The sequence below is a fragment of the Macrotis lagotis genome, chromosome 8 (assembly GCF_037893015.1).
Source record: "Macrotis lagotis isolate mMagLag1 chromosome 8, bilby.v1.9.chrom.fasta, whole genome shotgun sequence".
Lineage (NCBI taxonomy): Eukaryota > Metazoa > Chordata > Mammalia > Peramelemorphia > Peramelidae > Macrotis > Macrotis lagotis.
The window spans coordinates 88,771,722-88,788,398 of NC_133665.1; the positions used below are offsets into that span (position 1 = coordinate 88,771,722).

General features: G+C 36.1%; 1 protein-coding gene across 2 annotated transcripts in view; it reads left to right on the plus strand.

Moving 5' to 3' along the window:
* Nucleotides 1-16,677, plus strand: part of LOC141495827 (UV excision repair protein RAD23 homolog B-like) — a 104,870-nt gene that overhangs the window by 54,366 nt on the left and 33,827 nt on the right. For both annotated transcript variants that reach the window (XM_074197600.1, XM_074197601.1), the window contains exon 5: nt 12,244-12,299. In XM_074197600.1, the coding sequence (XP_074053701.1) occupies nt 12,244-12,299 (56 nt within the window). The remainder of the gene's footprint in view (nt 1-12,243; nt 12,300-16,677) is intronic.

The window sequence follows — 16,677 nt, forward strand, 5'->3', positions numbered from 1 at the left end:
TGTTTTGAGAGAGCATTTTTGTTATTATTTTTAAATTGTTTTATTACCTCCAAACTTTGACATAAGTTGAATAGGATCCAGTTTCTTGAACCTTAAATTAGCATAGGAAGGAAATTGATGATTATAAGAAGAAGAGTGATTTTGTTAAATTTAGCATTTGGATTAATTTTATTAAAGTTTTCTTTCTCTACTTAGCTAATAGTTTCTTCTGCCATACTATAGCTTGTAATCACAAGGTTCCCTGAAAAGAGCACTGGCTCTGGGGTCAGGACTTGGGAGTCAGATCTTAGCTTTGTCATTTATTATCTGTGTGACATTGAGCAAATCACTTCTCTCACTGCCTAGTTCAGATCAGCTTATCTGGAAAGTGAGGGAATAAAATTAAATGATTGTCTAGGATTGCTTTTAGCTCTAAACCTATTATTTTAGTCTTGGAGACAGTTTAACAGCCATAAAATATATTTTCTGTTTCACATATTTCCATATATGTCCCTACCTTCCCTTCTATCAAAGCAAAACAGCGCACTGAAAGAGAACCTTATTTGATTATCCTAAGCCAAGTTCTATATTCTTATCTCTAGGGAGAGTAGGGAATCCCAGTTTTAGCTCTGACTTAGTGCTATTTTCATTTACTGAATTATAGTCAATGTGTGTATAGTTATGCTTATTTTCTCATTTGACATTTCTTAGCTTGGAATAATAATAATCTACCATAATTTTTTAATATGGTTACTAACCATTTTTTCTATTTTTTTATTAGAAAAATATCTTTTCTTATATGCAAGGCTTGTCACTTGTTTATGTCCTTTTGGGGGATTTACCATATAGTTTGCTAGGACAGAGGATGATAGTACTTGAATCCATAGTGCAATTATGTAGAGCTTCTTTCAAAAATCATTCATTCATTCATTCACTCATTTATTTATTTATTTGTTTATCTATTTATTTATTTATTTTTGTTTTTTGTGAGGCAGTGGGGTTCAGTGGCTTGCCCAAGGCCACACAGCTAGGTAATTATTAAGTGTCCGAGACTGGATTTGAACTCAGGTACTCCTGACTCCAGGGCCGGTGCTCGATCCACTGTGCCACCTAGCCGCCCCTAAGATTGTTTTTTTATTTTTTTTATTTTTTTATTTTTTTTTTTTAGGATTTTGCAAGGCAAATGGGGTTAAGTGGCTTGCCCAGGGTAACACAGGTAATTATTAAGTGTCTGAGACTGGATTTGAACCCAGGTGCTCCTGACTCCAGGGCCAGTGCTTATCCACTACGCCACCTAGCTGCCCTCTCCTAAGATTATTTTTAAAGGTGCTAGCTAGCTACTCTGCTGTGGTGAACACAGTCATTGAAAAAGTTACATAGGCAATCACTTCCAGAAAAATGTTATAATTGGGTGATGGATAAAAAAAGATAATATTTGAGATTGTCAACTTTAGTGAAGTATTTTTATAATATATTTAACAATGCTTTTGAAAAACATCAGTGGTTAAGACATCTTTATGAGAGTTAAGCTTCTGGGTTTTCGTTTTGTTCTTTGGAAAGACCAAATTCTCACAATTCAGGTACTCCCAAATCTATTCTGTCTCCTGCCTTGATCTTTCTTCTTAGCTTCAAACCTAATTAGCCAAATTTTTATAGAACTCTACCTAGGAAGTCTACAAACAACTCCAGTCCTATATGTCTAAAACTGAGTTTATCATGAAATCATTTGACCTGAGAGCTGTTATCTAAAGTTACTTTGATTCAAATATTCACTGTCCTTCTCAAAACCTTTTCCTGTCTCATCTTTTTCCCAAAATCTATTGGGGGTTTTTTCTTCCTCCCATTATTTCTGTCAGAGGTACTGATCTTCACCTAGTTCTTCCACATTAGTGAGTTTGGTATTTGACTTTTTCCCACAACTCATATTGACAGTATTTTCAAAGGTTAGTTCTTCCAGTTTTTACAGTACCTCTTTTTGTTTCTACTTTAGCCATCCTAGTATAGACTAATCATTTCTTAACTGAAAACATTGGATTGGCTTCCCAAAAGGTTTTTGGGCCTCCTCAGATATCCACTGCAATCCATCTTTTAGAACACTGTTAATTCTTGCTTCTATTATTCACCTGTGTTAAAATCTATCAGTGTCTTAAAGTTCAGCTTCACAATTTGATTACTCATCAGGACTGTTGGGATGATTAAGTGAGATTATATTTGTAAAGTGTTGATTAGTATAGTGGCTGGCATATACGAACTGCTTGTTCCCTTAAACCCCCAATCTGGTGACCCTCCTTCGTAGACTTTTCTTATCTTGTTCCACACCATATATGGTGTACTCTTAAGAAAACTACTTTAGTTTTCATAATCATCTTTCAAACTCATAATCTTCCTGCCTTTGTGCCTTTAATCATTCTTTAGTTTGTCCTTCTACCCTGGTCCCCTCAGCCTTTTGATTCCCTATTTTAAAGTCCAATTCAGGTAACATGTCCATGAATCATTCTTCATTCTTCTCTACCTCCCCCAATAATGATCTTTCAATATTCCATATTGTGTAATAATTTGTTTTGTACCTTTCCTCTTGTTAATTTATATTATATTTATTTTTGCATAGTTATTATTATCTTGCTAAATAAACTGCATTTGCGGCAGGGACCCTGTGTTCTCTAAAAATCTAGTGCTATGTAGATAGCACTTAATATTTCTTCAATTAAATTAAACCTTATTAAATGAAGAAATTGCTTTTTTTTTGGATGGCAATTTATTTTTACTTACTATCTTTTCCAGTTTGTGAGACAATCCTGGAATGAGTCTCACATTTCTATAGTTGATTCTTTGAATTTTCTTTTTATTTAAAAAATAGGTACTTTTTAAATGTTTTCAGAATTGACATCTTCTATTATAATAGAATTATTTTCATTGGGGGAACTTTCAATATAGGTCATCTCTTCTGTTTTCTCTGAATGGATTTTATTTATTTATTTATTTGTCTTTGCTATCTTTCAGACTTTATGGGCACACAGAATCTCAGTTTAATGAATACCATTATGATGTCCACTTCTATGTAATGAGGATATTTCCACATCCTGACCAACAGTCCATACTAACATTGCTTTGCTGATGTGGATACAGTAATAACTCACTTAATCGGAGGCCGCCTATTGCGGCAACCTCAACTATCCGGAACAACACCAAGAACCTGGCAGTAAGCAAAAAAAAAGAAAGAAAGAAAAGAAAATAGGCCTTTGAGCAACCAAAATAGGTGTCATGAGGTCCTTTACTCTGGAAAACTCCTCATACTCTCATTCAAAATCTTTTATTTAATTTAGGACATAGTTTTACTCACCCTGGTTATAAAGAAATTCATTTTGGTAGGAACATTGATAAACAGCAAGAAGTGACAACCAAGTATAATAGAAATAATATAAAAAGCAGGCAGAAGATTTGAAAGAAAAATGCATTACTATTTAGTTTAAAGATATATACTCCTACAAACCTCAGTGATTGTGCTGATAGTCTTCCTTTAGTCCCAGTACAGTATTATAATAATAATAATAATTGATGTGCAACATTTTTACCCTAAGTCCAAAAAAGGGTTAAATGTACTTGGGGAAAATGGAGACATGCTGCATATTTTCAGTCCTTTTGAAGAGGTATTTCTGCAATTGTATTTAAATAGCTGTTAAATTGAATAATAATAAAAAAAATTTCCAAAATACTGTATTGCTAGTTTGTGAATTTATGTATCATAGAGTTTGGAAAAGTTGGTGATTATTGTTTCATCGAAAATGTTTCCTGTCTATTGCCAGCCAGTTTGAATAATGATAGGAAGTCCTTTATCCTAGGATGGAGACAGAGCAAATTGAGAAAATTTTCTAAGTACATTTATCTCATTTAACTTTGTTTACATATGATGATTTAGGAAGCAACTGACATATTGTAACAGCAATCTCAGATTCTTCTCTACTCTGAGTAGGCTTCACAATTTTATTATTGTATGATTACCACAGCCAAACTAAGAATACATTATTTAATCCTCTATTGGGTTTATATACAATTATATGGGAAAAATAATATTTACCAGCCTAATAACTTTGGTTTGAAGACTAAACTTTTCCTAAGCTAATTCTTGAAATCTAATACTTGATTTATATCAGGCGTTCACAACCTATTTTTGTTCGTGATATTCCTTGACTTTTTCTTTTTTCTCATTCTCTTTCAGCTCTATAATTTTAATTTCTATGATGATAATATTAAATTGGGAAATATTTACTGAATAACATTTTTATGTTGCCCATCTTTAAGTTAAGCACTTCATATTTCTTTTTATTTTAAAAAAGGTCAAAAAAGAAGAATTATATATATTCAACAGAGCCATCTTTTTTTACATGAAACTTTGACTATTTACTGTACCAATAAGTTTTATGTGCAGAATAGAATTTTGGTAATAATTTTTAATTTTTTTGGTTTTTCAATTTTATTTTAATTTACATCTTAGAGTTTAGGGACCTATGATTAAAGTGCCCCATTTCCTAGTTGATTGGGTGGGGGTGGGGGTTTTCTTCCTTAGCAACTATAGCCTTTAGCCAAACTCTGCTTAAGAGTTACAGCTCCATCATAAACTGCTTATCTTAAGCAAAAGCAGGGGCAAAAGTATCAGCATATATTGTGACTGGCCCTGATTGGCACGTTTGCAGAATTATGATCATGAAAGGCAGGGTACCCAGTAAAGGTCATTTTGATCCTGGAAACCAAAATCAAACAATGCTATAGAGATAACTGGAAAGTTCTAGACCCTCTCTGCAAAGGGAGACTTGGGAGGAATTGGTGTTGCTCTCCATTCAGAAGGTACTGAGAAAATATTCAGGATAATACGGTTTGAGATGATGAATTCATCCAGTGTGATGGTCATGGAGTTGAAGTCAAGGGGATAAATGAAGTTTCCTGGAAGATTGTGAGGTGGGGAGGTTGTTCAGGAAGACCTGAGTTCACAAGTTCAGACTTAGACATTTACTATCCATGAGACCCTGTGTAAGTCACTTTAACCTCTACCTGCCTGACTTCCTCAGGTCTGAAGTAGAAATAGTTAGAGCAATTATCTCCCAAAGTTGTTATAAAAGATCAAAAAAAATATTTTTAAAAGGGCTTAACAGAACACCTAGCATAGGGTAGAGGTTTAATTAATGCTTGTTCCCTTCCCTTGCTCATTTTTAATTATATACCTTGACGTTGGCATTCCACAGAAAGTAATTTGTCAGTCTTTACATAGTTTCCATGGTATACATTGATCCAAATTGAGTGTAATGAGAGAGAAATTATATCCTTTTTTTTCTAATTTTTAAATATTTTATTTGAGTTTTGAGTTATACAATTTTTCTCCCAATCTTACTCCCCCCCCCACCAAAAGCAATCTGTCAGTCTTTATTTTGTTTCCATGTTGTACATTGATCCAAATTGAGTGTGATGAGAGAGAATTCACATCCTTAAGGAAGAAATAAAAAGTATAAGAGATAACAAGATCAGACAATAAGATAACTGCTTTTTTTTCTAAATGGAATAGTCCTCGAAATTTGTTCAAACTCCACAACTCTTTATCTGGATACAGTTGGTATTCTCCCTTGTTGCACTGATGGAACAAGCAAGTCCATCAAGGTTGAACATCGCCCCATGTTGCTGATAGGGTGTACAGTGTTTTTCTGGTTCTGCTCATCTCATTCAGCATCAGTTCATGTAAATCCCTCCAGGCTTCCCTGAATTCCTGTCCCTCCTTGTTTCTAATAGAACAATAGTGTTCCATGACATACATATACCACAGTTTGCTAAGCCATTCCCCAATTGAAGGACATTTACTTTAGAGAAATCATATCCTTAAGGAAGAAACATAAAGTATTAGAGATAGCAAGATCAGATAATAAGATATCAGGGTTTTGTTTTTTCTAAATTTAAGATAGTAGTCCTTGGTCTTTGTTCACAGTTGTTTCTCTGGATACAGATGGTATTCTTCATTACAAACAGCCCCAAATTGTCTCTGATTGTTGGACTGATGGAACGAGCGTATCCATCAAGGTCCATCATTGCCCCCTATGTTGCTGTTAGGGTGTGCAGTGTTTTTCTGGTTCTACTCATCTCACTCAGCATCAGTTCATGGCATTCCATTTTTGACAATTTTCTGTAAATATTATTAAATGAAAGTGATTATTACAAAAAGATAAGCATTCTTCATCAAGAATCAGTCATAATTGAATGATGCATTTCTTTGTTTAACATGGTTGTGAGACTGGAAGATCAGAGAATTGTGATAAAAATAGTTATGATTTTTGACAAGTCATTTGAATCTGTCATATTAGAACTTTCAACAAAATAGAGAACTGAACTACATAATAGTACAGCTACGGTATAGTTCTACACTCAATAGATTTGGAATTAGTGAATCACTGGAGTAGTAGTAAGTAATAAATGTTGGGTTGGAGGGATGTTTTAAGTGTAGGTTCCCATAGATTTTACTTTGGCTCCCTGTAGCTTGAAATTTTTGTCTGTCTCCTATTTGAAAACATAAATGTTACACTTAACAAATTAACACATAGCACATTTTGTGGGTGAGCATGCATCTGTATGCCAGCTGCTGGAATCAGGGAGAATCTTGCCAGATATGCTTTGTATAGTCATAGGTACTATTACAGAGAAGACTTGACTAGAACTGTTCTTATGTAAGAGAGCTGGAGGATATAGCAGACTGTAAATTCAGTGTGACTAAGCAGTTTGATACAAAAGTTAGAATTCAATAATAGGGGCATCCTGTCCAGAATAAGAGAGTTTTGCTGTTCTCTTCCTTAGTTTAAGAACTTATTAATAGGGTTGGCTAGGTGGCGCAGTGGATAGAGCACTGGCCCTGGAGTCAGGAGTACCTGAGTTCAAATGTGACTTCAGACACTTAATAACTACCTAGCTGTGTGGCCTTGGGCAAGCCACTTTAACCCTGTTTGCCTTGCAAAAAATCTAAAAATTAAACTTTGGGATTTTGACGTGAGATCTTTTTTTAATTTTGGTTAACATAAAAGCATCTAATAGCATTTTGATATTCAAGAATTTGACATGAACATCTTAAGTGGATTGTGTTTATATCCTATTATAATATCTGAACATCAGTATTAGTGAACCTAATAAATACTCTGACATGATTTTGATTTTTTCCTTCAATGACTTGATTTCATAGTCAAAGTGCCAAGATGAGGCCCTTTGCCCCAATTTATTCCCTAAAGGAGTTTATTATTTATTCTAATAAGGTAGAATTTTTTTGATTTGTTCTAGACATTGTGTGCAGAGAACTTCCACTGTGAGAACTCCATCTATGCAGATTGTCACCTGGAACTTCTAGTCTTCTAGGGCTGCTTAGGGCATTGAAAAAGTTAAGTGAATTGTTTGGTAGCAGAAGCACTTGGCCACACGTCTTCTGACTCCCAAGTTTTTTATTCACATGTCACCCTGCCTCTACATAAGAGTGTGTGTGTATGTGTGTGTGTGTGTGTGTGTGTGTGTGTTTACATACATTATATACAAAAATAAACTTTTAGAATTCCAGTTATAAGAAATAAGTGGGTCAAACAGAAGGAGATTTTATTGGAGGTGACCCTTAATAAACAATTTACACAATTAAAAATGGATTTCAGTGAAAAGAGAAAGGTTTCATCTATGCATTTGGGATGATATGAATTAAAACTTTAACGTAAAAGAACTGCCTTGGTTATATATAATGTTGCAATTTGTTCAAGAAGAGATTGCTTAAAAATAGTAGTTATAGGTGGCAGCACTGTATTGATAGGGGGTTGAGGGTGACTGAACAAGCTATGGTATGATTGTAATAGAATGCTGTTACGCCTTAAGAAATGACAAATATAAGAATTTGTACCAACTTGGGAAGACTTTTAAATGACTAATAGAATTAGATGAACCATATGCACAATAATATAAAGGGAAACAATTCTAAAAGAGAGCAAAATTCAGATTATATTGAGCCCTCATCTTTCTTAAGTTCTTCTAGTCCTCTATCAACTGTCTTTTGGTTTATTTCCAAATATAGGCTCTGTGAGTGATCTCAAACCCAACATAACCAAAACAGTTCATTTTCTTTTCTTCCCATTCTTTTTAATTCCTTTCTTTTGTTAAGGGTATTACTATCATCCTTTATGTGTCTGGTTTCACAACCTTGATTAGAGTCAACCTCATTTCCAATCTATTGCCAAGCCTTTTCAACCTCCACAACGCCTCTTCTTTATCCCTTCCTCTCCAGTTATACATCCATCAACTTAGTCCAAATCTTCATCACCTCTTTCCTGGGCTATTGGGATAGTCTCCTAATTTGGACTTCCTATCTTTTAACCTCAAGCCTCTGTAACCTATTCTCCACATAACTTTCAAAGTTATCTTCCTCTTCCACAAGTCTCACCCCATCCTTCCTGGCTTTAAGGATCCTTAATGACCTCCTGTTGCCTGTATACTACATATAGAAGCCCAGGGGAGTACTTTCCCACTTTTTTGAGGCTTTCTACAATCTGTAATGATTTTTGCTCTTGCTCTTACAAAGTCTTTATCATTTAAAATCCTTCACAACCCAGCTCCACTCTTAACTTTCCAACTTTATGTTGTTCCTTTTTACATGAATAATGTTGCAACCACCTGGCCTTCTTGCTTTATCCCAAAATATAGTATTCCATCTTCTACATTGTCATTCAACTGTTAGAATTCCTTAGCTTTATTCAAGGTTCAGCTAAGTTTGTGGAAAACCTTTCTTAATTCTTGTAGATTAAACGTTTTCTTCCTCCTTTTATATACTTACATACTTATACACACACAAACATACACACACAGACACACACACTCATCTATATTCTGCTGGGAAGAGATTTTATGGAAACTTTTTAAATTCTTATTTTGTACAAATAATTTTTTTTATACATTACTAATATATTCTTGTTTAAGAGTAAACATAATACCCCCCCCCCAAGGAAATAGACCCACATAAGTGATAAAGTAAAGGGGAGAGAAAAATTAAAATAGTAGTAGTAGTAGTAGTAGTAGTAGTAGTAGTAGTAGTAGTAGTAGTAGTAGTAGTAGTAGGTATGGCCAGGTGGCACAGCAGATGGAGCACCAGACACCCAACAATCACCCAATTGTGCAGCTCCATGTAGGCCACCCAGTCCCACTTGTCCTGCAACACCCCCCCAGAAAACAATAATAATAAAAAATGTGCTTCACCCACCACCAGCTCTGTCGTGGGTGGATCACATTCTTTATAAGTTCATCACAAAAGTTACTTCCTTATTTTTCCACCGTTGCCGTTGCTGATCACAACTCCTTCCTTCCGTATTTCTCCACTACCATGTATTTATATTTTCTCTCTCCTTTCACTGACTCTGCTGTAGGGTTACTGAGTGGCTCAGCAGACAGATCCCTGGCCCTGGGGCCAAGAGGCCCCGAGCCCCCCTATCACCCCTTACCCAGCATCTACCTGGCCCTATGGTCCCAGACAGGCCATCCAATTCCAGCCCCTTACAAGAAGTAAAAAAGCAAATGTGTTATATCTGACCACTCTCCCCCCATGGTCCATCCTCTCCTTCTTTATTCACATCCCCACCCCTTCCCCCTGCTCCCCACTCCTTACTCCAGATGTCTATACCCCATTGAGTATATTTGCTGTTTCCTCTCCTAGCCACCTCTGATGAGAGCAAAGGTTCCCTCATTCCCCCTTGCCTCTCCCCTTCCATATCATTGCAATAGCTCATTGTAATAAAGAAAAATCTTATTATATGAAGTATCTTGGCCTATTCCCCTTCTCCTTTTTTCTCCCATTACATTTCCCTTTTATCTATTAACTCCATTTTTACACCACAATATAGCTTCAAATGCACTTTCCTCCTGTGCTTCATCTATAAAATCTCCTTCTACCTGCTCTGTATCTGAAAATCAAACCTTCTGTTCAGTTCTGGCCATTCCAACAGGAACATTTGAAATTCCCCTGGTTCATTCAAAGTCCATCTTTTTCCCTGGAAGAGGACATTCAATTTTGCTGGTTAGTTGATCTCGATTGCATTCTAAGCTCTTGCTTTCCGGAATATTATATTCCAAGCCCTATGAGCTTCCAGTGTAGTTGCTGCTAAGTCCTGTGAGATCTTGAGTGCAGCTCTATGATACTTGAATTGTGTCCTTCTGGCTGCTTGTAATATTTTCTCTTTGACTTGGGAGTTCTGGAACTTGGCTATAATATTCCTGAGGATTATTTTTTTTTGGATCTCTTTCTTGGGGGATCAGTGGATTCTCTCCATTTCTATTTTGCCCTCTGCTTCTAGTATATCAGGGCAATTTTCTTGTAATAATTCTTTGAAAATGATGTTAAGATTTTTTTCTTGATCATGACTTTCAGGTATTCCAGTAATTTTTAAATTATCTTTCCTAAATCTGTTTTCCATGTCTGTTGTTTTTTTAATGAGATGTTTTACATTTTCTTCTAATTTTTATTCTTTTAGTTTTGAAGTATTGAATCCTGATTTCCTATTAAAGCCAGCAATCTCCCTGAGTTCTATTCTTTGTCTGAAGGATTTGTTTTCCTCAGAGAGCTTTCTTATCTCTTTTTCCATCTGGCCAATTCTGCTTTTTTTTTTTTTTTTAGGTCCAATTCTGCCTTTTAAAGCATTCTTTTCAATAACTTTTTGAACTGTTTTATCCATTTGACCTAAGCTGGTTTTTAGCATGCTATTTTTTTTTTTTGCAAGGCAGTGGGGTTAAGTGGCTTGCCCAAGGCCACACAGCTAGGTGATTATTAAGTGTCTGAGGCCGGCTTTGAACCTCAGGTCTTCTGACTCCAGGGCTGGTGCTCTATCTACTGCGCCACCTAGCCGCCCCTAGCATGCTATTTTCTTCAGCATTTTTTTGAATCTCCTTGACTTAAGCTGTTGACTTCATTTTCATGTTTTTTCTGCATCTCATTTCTTTTCCCAATTTTTCCTCTATCCTCCCTCACTTGATTTTCATAGTCTTTTTTTGAGTTCTGTCATAGCCTGAGCCCAATTTCTGTTTTCCGTGGAGTCTTTAGATGCAGGAGCTTGTGCTTTCTCATCTTCAGATTGAGTGTTTTGATCTTTTTTGGGATCACAGGCAAAGTATTTCTCAGTGGTGTTCCTCTTGTTTCTGTGCTTGCTCATTTTCCCAGCCTTAGACTGGTTTTGGGGGTGCTTCCTGAGCTTTTGGGACACCCCCACAAGGGTCTCAGTGTGTGAGGCTCTGTCCTCCCTCCTGGTCTGTGAGTGACCATATGTGCCCCTCCTCTGCCACGGGACTGAGGTAGAGGTGGCCCCTGCTGTTCTATTGGGGGGGGGGCCCAGACTGTGATCAGGATCTGAATGTGTTCAGAGCCCCAGAGTCCTGTTCCAGGGACAGAGGACAGAGCTCTGCAGTCTCTCTCCACTCCCTCCCTAGGTTCAATGAGCTCATGCCCTGGGGGCTCCTGTTTACTGGCTCAGCCTGCTTCTGTTGCCTGCATCTGGGCTTCAGTGGCCACTGTTCGCTGTGTGCCCTGAGGTCTGGGCTTTGGGCACTTTCTCTGGCAGAGGTCCCCCGCTAATTGTGCCTGGTGCTTCCTGGGGTGTAGGTCAGGTAACTCCCCCCCCCCACCGGATCTGCCCGTGGGTTCAGTCTCTCGAAAATGTAGGGTCCTTATAAGTTTTGCTCCAGAGCAACTAAGAGATGGTCCTCTGCTGTCGCCATCTTGGCGCCGCCCCCTTTATGGAAACTTCTTGTAAATTTGGGCTTCTTTTGGTTTAACTTTAGACAAATTTACAGATGATTTGTAAATTTTTAAAAAAAATCTTATTTTTCCAACTAGATTGTAAAGCCCTTGTAGAAAAAAAGAATAATAATTTCTACAAGGGCTTTACAGTAATTCAACAAATATTTAATAAATTTCTCCTATGTACCTGGAAAGTATTTGTTAAATTCTTAGATCATGTGAAAAAGTGATAGCTTCTTAGATTGGACATGTCTTTCTTAGAAGGCTTTCAAAGAACCCTCAAAGGGAATGAGGCAAATAAAACTTTTCTGTTAATCCACATAGATGTTATTTTGACTTTGTAGGAGAATTTATGCTTCCTTAATTTTATTTGTAAAGAAAATATTTTTTATGTGATTGAAATGGAATTTTTTTCTTCCATTTGTTAAATATAGCTTTAAAATTTTTAGTTTTATACATTTTTAAGTATAATTTTTTTTTTCTTGTTACAGTACCCTGGGTGACTCTTCTCGGTCAAACCTTTTTGAAGATGCAACAAGTGCTCTTGGTGAGTTTTTGTATACTTTCCTTTGTTTTTATTATGAGAAAATATAGATAACTTCTTAGGGGGGAGTTCCATAAGTCAGTATTTATGTAGATATTGCTCCTATTTACTTAATATAAAAAACTTTTATAATTAAATCATGTTGACTACTAAAGGACTTTGCCATTTAAAGGAAAACAGTCATGAATACTTTCTTTTAAACAAATAACTTCTGCTGAATTGTATTTGTAAATGAAAGTTTTTATGTATAACATTTTCTTGACAAAAGAGTTCCTTATAAATTGAGGTTTAGGTTGCTTCCTAAAAACTAATGACTGACAAAAAAAAGATATCCACAAAAATGGAATTTGGTTTTTAATAAAATCTAATGCCTATGAAAAAAATACTTTTAAATTTAGGGAGTAGTTCTTAAAGAACTTATGAAGTGATGGAGTATTTGAACTTCTTTTCAGGTACACAGATGTTTAAAAAATAACTACTCCTTTAAACTAAAACTAGTCCATGAATCTATTGGTTACTTAGTGGAACTTTTGAACTTAGGACTAATATTTTATAAAAGGTAGCATTTACACAAAAAAGATGTCTTCAAACATACCATACTAAATTTTAAAACTTAAAAATTATCTAAGGTGAGCACCTTAATAAAATAGAGATACATTCCCCACTACTTAAAGATTGGTTGTCAGTATCTCCCCAATACTTTTCCTTATGAAGAGAACTGCCACTCTAGTTCAAACTCTTATCACTTCTCACCTAGACTATGTAAAGAATTTCTGACTGGTCTCTATGCCCTCAAGTCTCTTACTTCTTCCATCTATCTTTTGTTCTGCTCCAATGTGATTTTTCTAAACACATCAGATCATACTGTTTCATACTCATCTCTAGAATTAAATATAAAGTTCTTTAGTTGACTTTTGAAAGTCTTCACAACCTTATCCCTTCCTATCTGATTTCTTATGCTTCATTCATTCACCTTCACATTTTTTAGTCTAGCTATATAGATTTGTTTACTGTTGCTCAAATATGAAACTCCCATTTCCTGACTCCATGCCTTTTCATCAGCTGTTCCCTGATCTTCAAATGTTTTTCCTCATGACTTCCCTGGCTTTCTTCCAACCTCTACTCTAATACCATTTTCTGTGGATCCTTTCTTGACTACCTTCCCTTTACAATGTGTGTGTTGTGTATATGTATGTATGTCACTGTATGTTTATGCATGCATATATTATGTGTATATCCTTTTTAGATCCTTTGTTCTCTTTTCTCTGAGGGGAAAGGGAAATTGGGGTTGTGGCAGCTGGGTGAAGATTATGCTGTCTGTCTTTTGTGGCCTTTGCCTTTGACAGGGTTTCATTATTGTGACCTGTATAATTCCACATATAGAAGGCTAAGGGGAGGACTATCCCTAGAAATGATATTTTTTTGCTCTTGTTCCTTAAGATAAGTGGGCAAGTATGGGGGGGAGGGGGAGACAGATTGAGGCTGGTCTATGTGAAATGCTTAGGGTTTGAATTCTAGGAGATGATTAAGACCAGGGAGCTGGACAGTGCTCTACAGTAGTATTGGGATGTGGAGAAGAAAGAGCCCTTTTGAATTCAAACCTTAGAACTAAAAGCCTTTAACCCCTGTCCTTTGTTGACCCCTCTTCCTTGTGTCTCTTTCCTGAGGTTTCTGACCCCCTTGGTCTATACTATTAGTTTTTTTCCCTAATTTTCAGAATTTGAGGTTTCAGTAAATAGTTTTTAAGAAGCAAAAATAAAAGCAAGATGAGAATGTAGATAGAGCATTAACCCAGAATGTAGACAATGGAGAGCTTGGACTTTTTTGTTTTTTTAGTTTTTGCAAGGCAATGGTGTTAAGTGGCTTGCCCAAGGCCACACAGCTAGGTAATTATTAGGTGTCTGAGGCCGTATTTGAACTCAGGTACTCCTGACTCCAGGGCCAGTGTCTTATCCACTGCGCCACCTAGCTGCCCCCCCCCAAACTTTTTCTTAAGCAGAAAGAAGTCTGCACTGTACTCTACTTCTGTACTTTTTTTTAGATTTTTGCAAGGCAAATGGGGTTAAGTGGCTTGCCCAAGACCACACACCTAGGTAATTAGGTAATTATTAAGTGTCTGAGACCGGATTTGAACACAGGTACTCCGGTGCTTTATCCACTACGCCACCTAGCCACCCTACTTCTGTACTTTCAATGATTGTGTTAGAACTATTGAGGAAACAAGTGGATCAGTTGGTCATTAAACATGCTTTCAGTGTCACCAGTACACAAAGAAAGGGAGTTCACAATGTAAAGGGAAAACAGCCTGGAAACAAATATTTACAAACACGCCATGTGCAATATTTTAAAGAAATAATCATCAGGGAAAGAGTTTAAAATAAAGAGGGATCTAGAAAGGCTAGTTCTGTAGAAAGTGAGCTTTTAGTTGGACTTTGAAGAAGGCCAGGAGGCATGGAGGGCAGCCATGGAAAATGCATAGAATAAGGTGATTGAGTTTCTTGTTTGTGGAACAACAAAGAAGACAGTGTCATTGGATGATGGGACTTTCAGGGAAAGTGTAAATATAGCTCAGGGTGTTTGTGAGGGAGGTAGGTTTGAAGGAGTTGTCATGCCAGAGACTTTTATATTTGATCCTGAAGTTAGGGAATAAGGAACATTTCCTGACTGTCTTAACTCCCTGATTCATCTTGCTTCTCTATCTCCCAGAGTAAAATAATGTTTTGTTAAATATTATGCTTGAGAGGTGACCTGGCTTATAGGGAGAGAGAAAGAGAAAGTGCTAGGTCTCTAATTCAGGAAGACCTTACAGATTAGTGCCACCTCCTGTACAAGTCACTTCCCCTCTTATTCTAAGCAATTCTGAGACAAAAAATAATAGATTGGTTTAGATTAAGTGAGTCTGTCTGACTTAGTGTTAACTCATTGGACTTGGAACTAGGAATCCTATCTTAGATATAATGTGCACATTTGTGCTGTGTGGTGATTCTGAGCAAATCATGTGACCTCATCTGTCAGGGTTGATAACAGTAGGACCCAACTCAAAACAAATGGGATGACTACTCTATAAACCTTAAAACAAGTGTGCTTTATTTTTTTGCTCTCTGTTCACTAAAATTCTTTCAGGTAACTCATGTATAAATCTGTTCTTTATCTTTTAAACATCTATTAGATATAGATAATAGATATAGCAAGAATTGTGCTTTATCCTAGGAATACAAAGACCAAAAAGGAAACAGTTTTCCTGCAAGAGATTATGTTCTATTGGACTTAAAGGAACAAATATTGTGGATTTTGTTGTGACTGAGATACAGCTTTTATTTAATCATTGAATTATAAACTATTTGAAAAGGCACCGACTTTTTGTCCTTTTTTGTAGCCCTTGCACTTAGCAAAGAAGCAGACATGTCACAAATTCTTAATGAAACCAGACTTGATTTGTGAGAATCCATCCAGCTGAACCAGAGCGTGATTCCCCCAACTGCATTTTACTATGCTTTTCTGTTACTGTACTCTCTTCTCTCATCACCTGCCCTACCCCCACACTTCCTTGAGCAACAAAAGAGAATTGAAATAAGTTTCCCAATTTAGACCCATATGTACTGGAAGTTTTCTCCTACAGCTGAAGGATCTGCAGGTAACACCAAACACACGCCTTCTCCATTGTACATCACTGAGACTAGTAGTAGAATCACCTTTCATCTATTGACATGTTAGCAACTTTGTCTTATGTTTCTGTCTTTTTCTTTGAACAGTTTAAATAGTAAATAGATTAGATACTTGAATAAAATCTACCCTCTTCAAAAACATTCACTTTTTTTTCCCATTTATGTGAAACGATCAAAGTTTATTTTTTTTTAATCTACTAGTGACAAAAAAAAGCAAAGGTACTTTTCCTTTTAGTTCTCCTCAAAATCTTAGGGTTCCCTTAAATTTTTATCTTTTTTTTTGTTTTCAGCTAAATCTTCTTACCAGATCTTCTTATCTTCTTCTAAATCTTCAAACCCAATGGTTTGATTTTTTTTTTTTAGTCCAAAAGGTAGCAGTTAAAACTTTAAACTATTTTAGGTTGTTTAAATCCCTTTAGTAGTACATCTCCAGCTGCACTAATTTTCAGTTGAATTTTTTCAGTTTATATGCAAAAAATAGTTTTTCAGTATTCAACCATTTGCAAATTTGTGAGTTCCACATTTTTCTACCACCCTCTCTTTCCTCCCCTCTTCCCCAGTGACAGTCTGATAAAAGTTTTATATGTACAGTTGTGTTTAATGTATTTCTGTCAGTCGTGTTGTGAAAGAGGAATTAGAACAGAGGGGAAAGAAAAAACACGAGAAGTTTTAAAAAGTGAACATAGCTGCACCTAGACTCCACAGTTTTTCCCTTT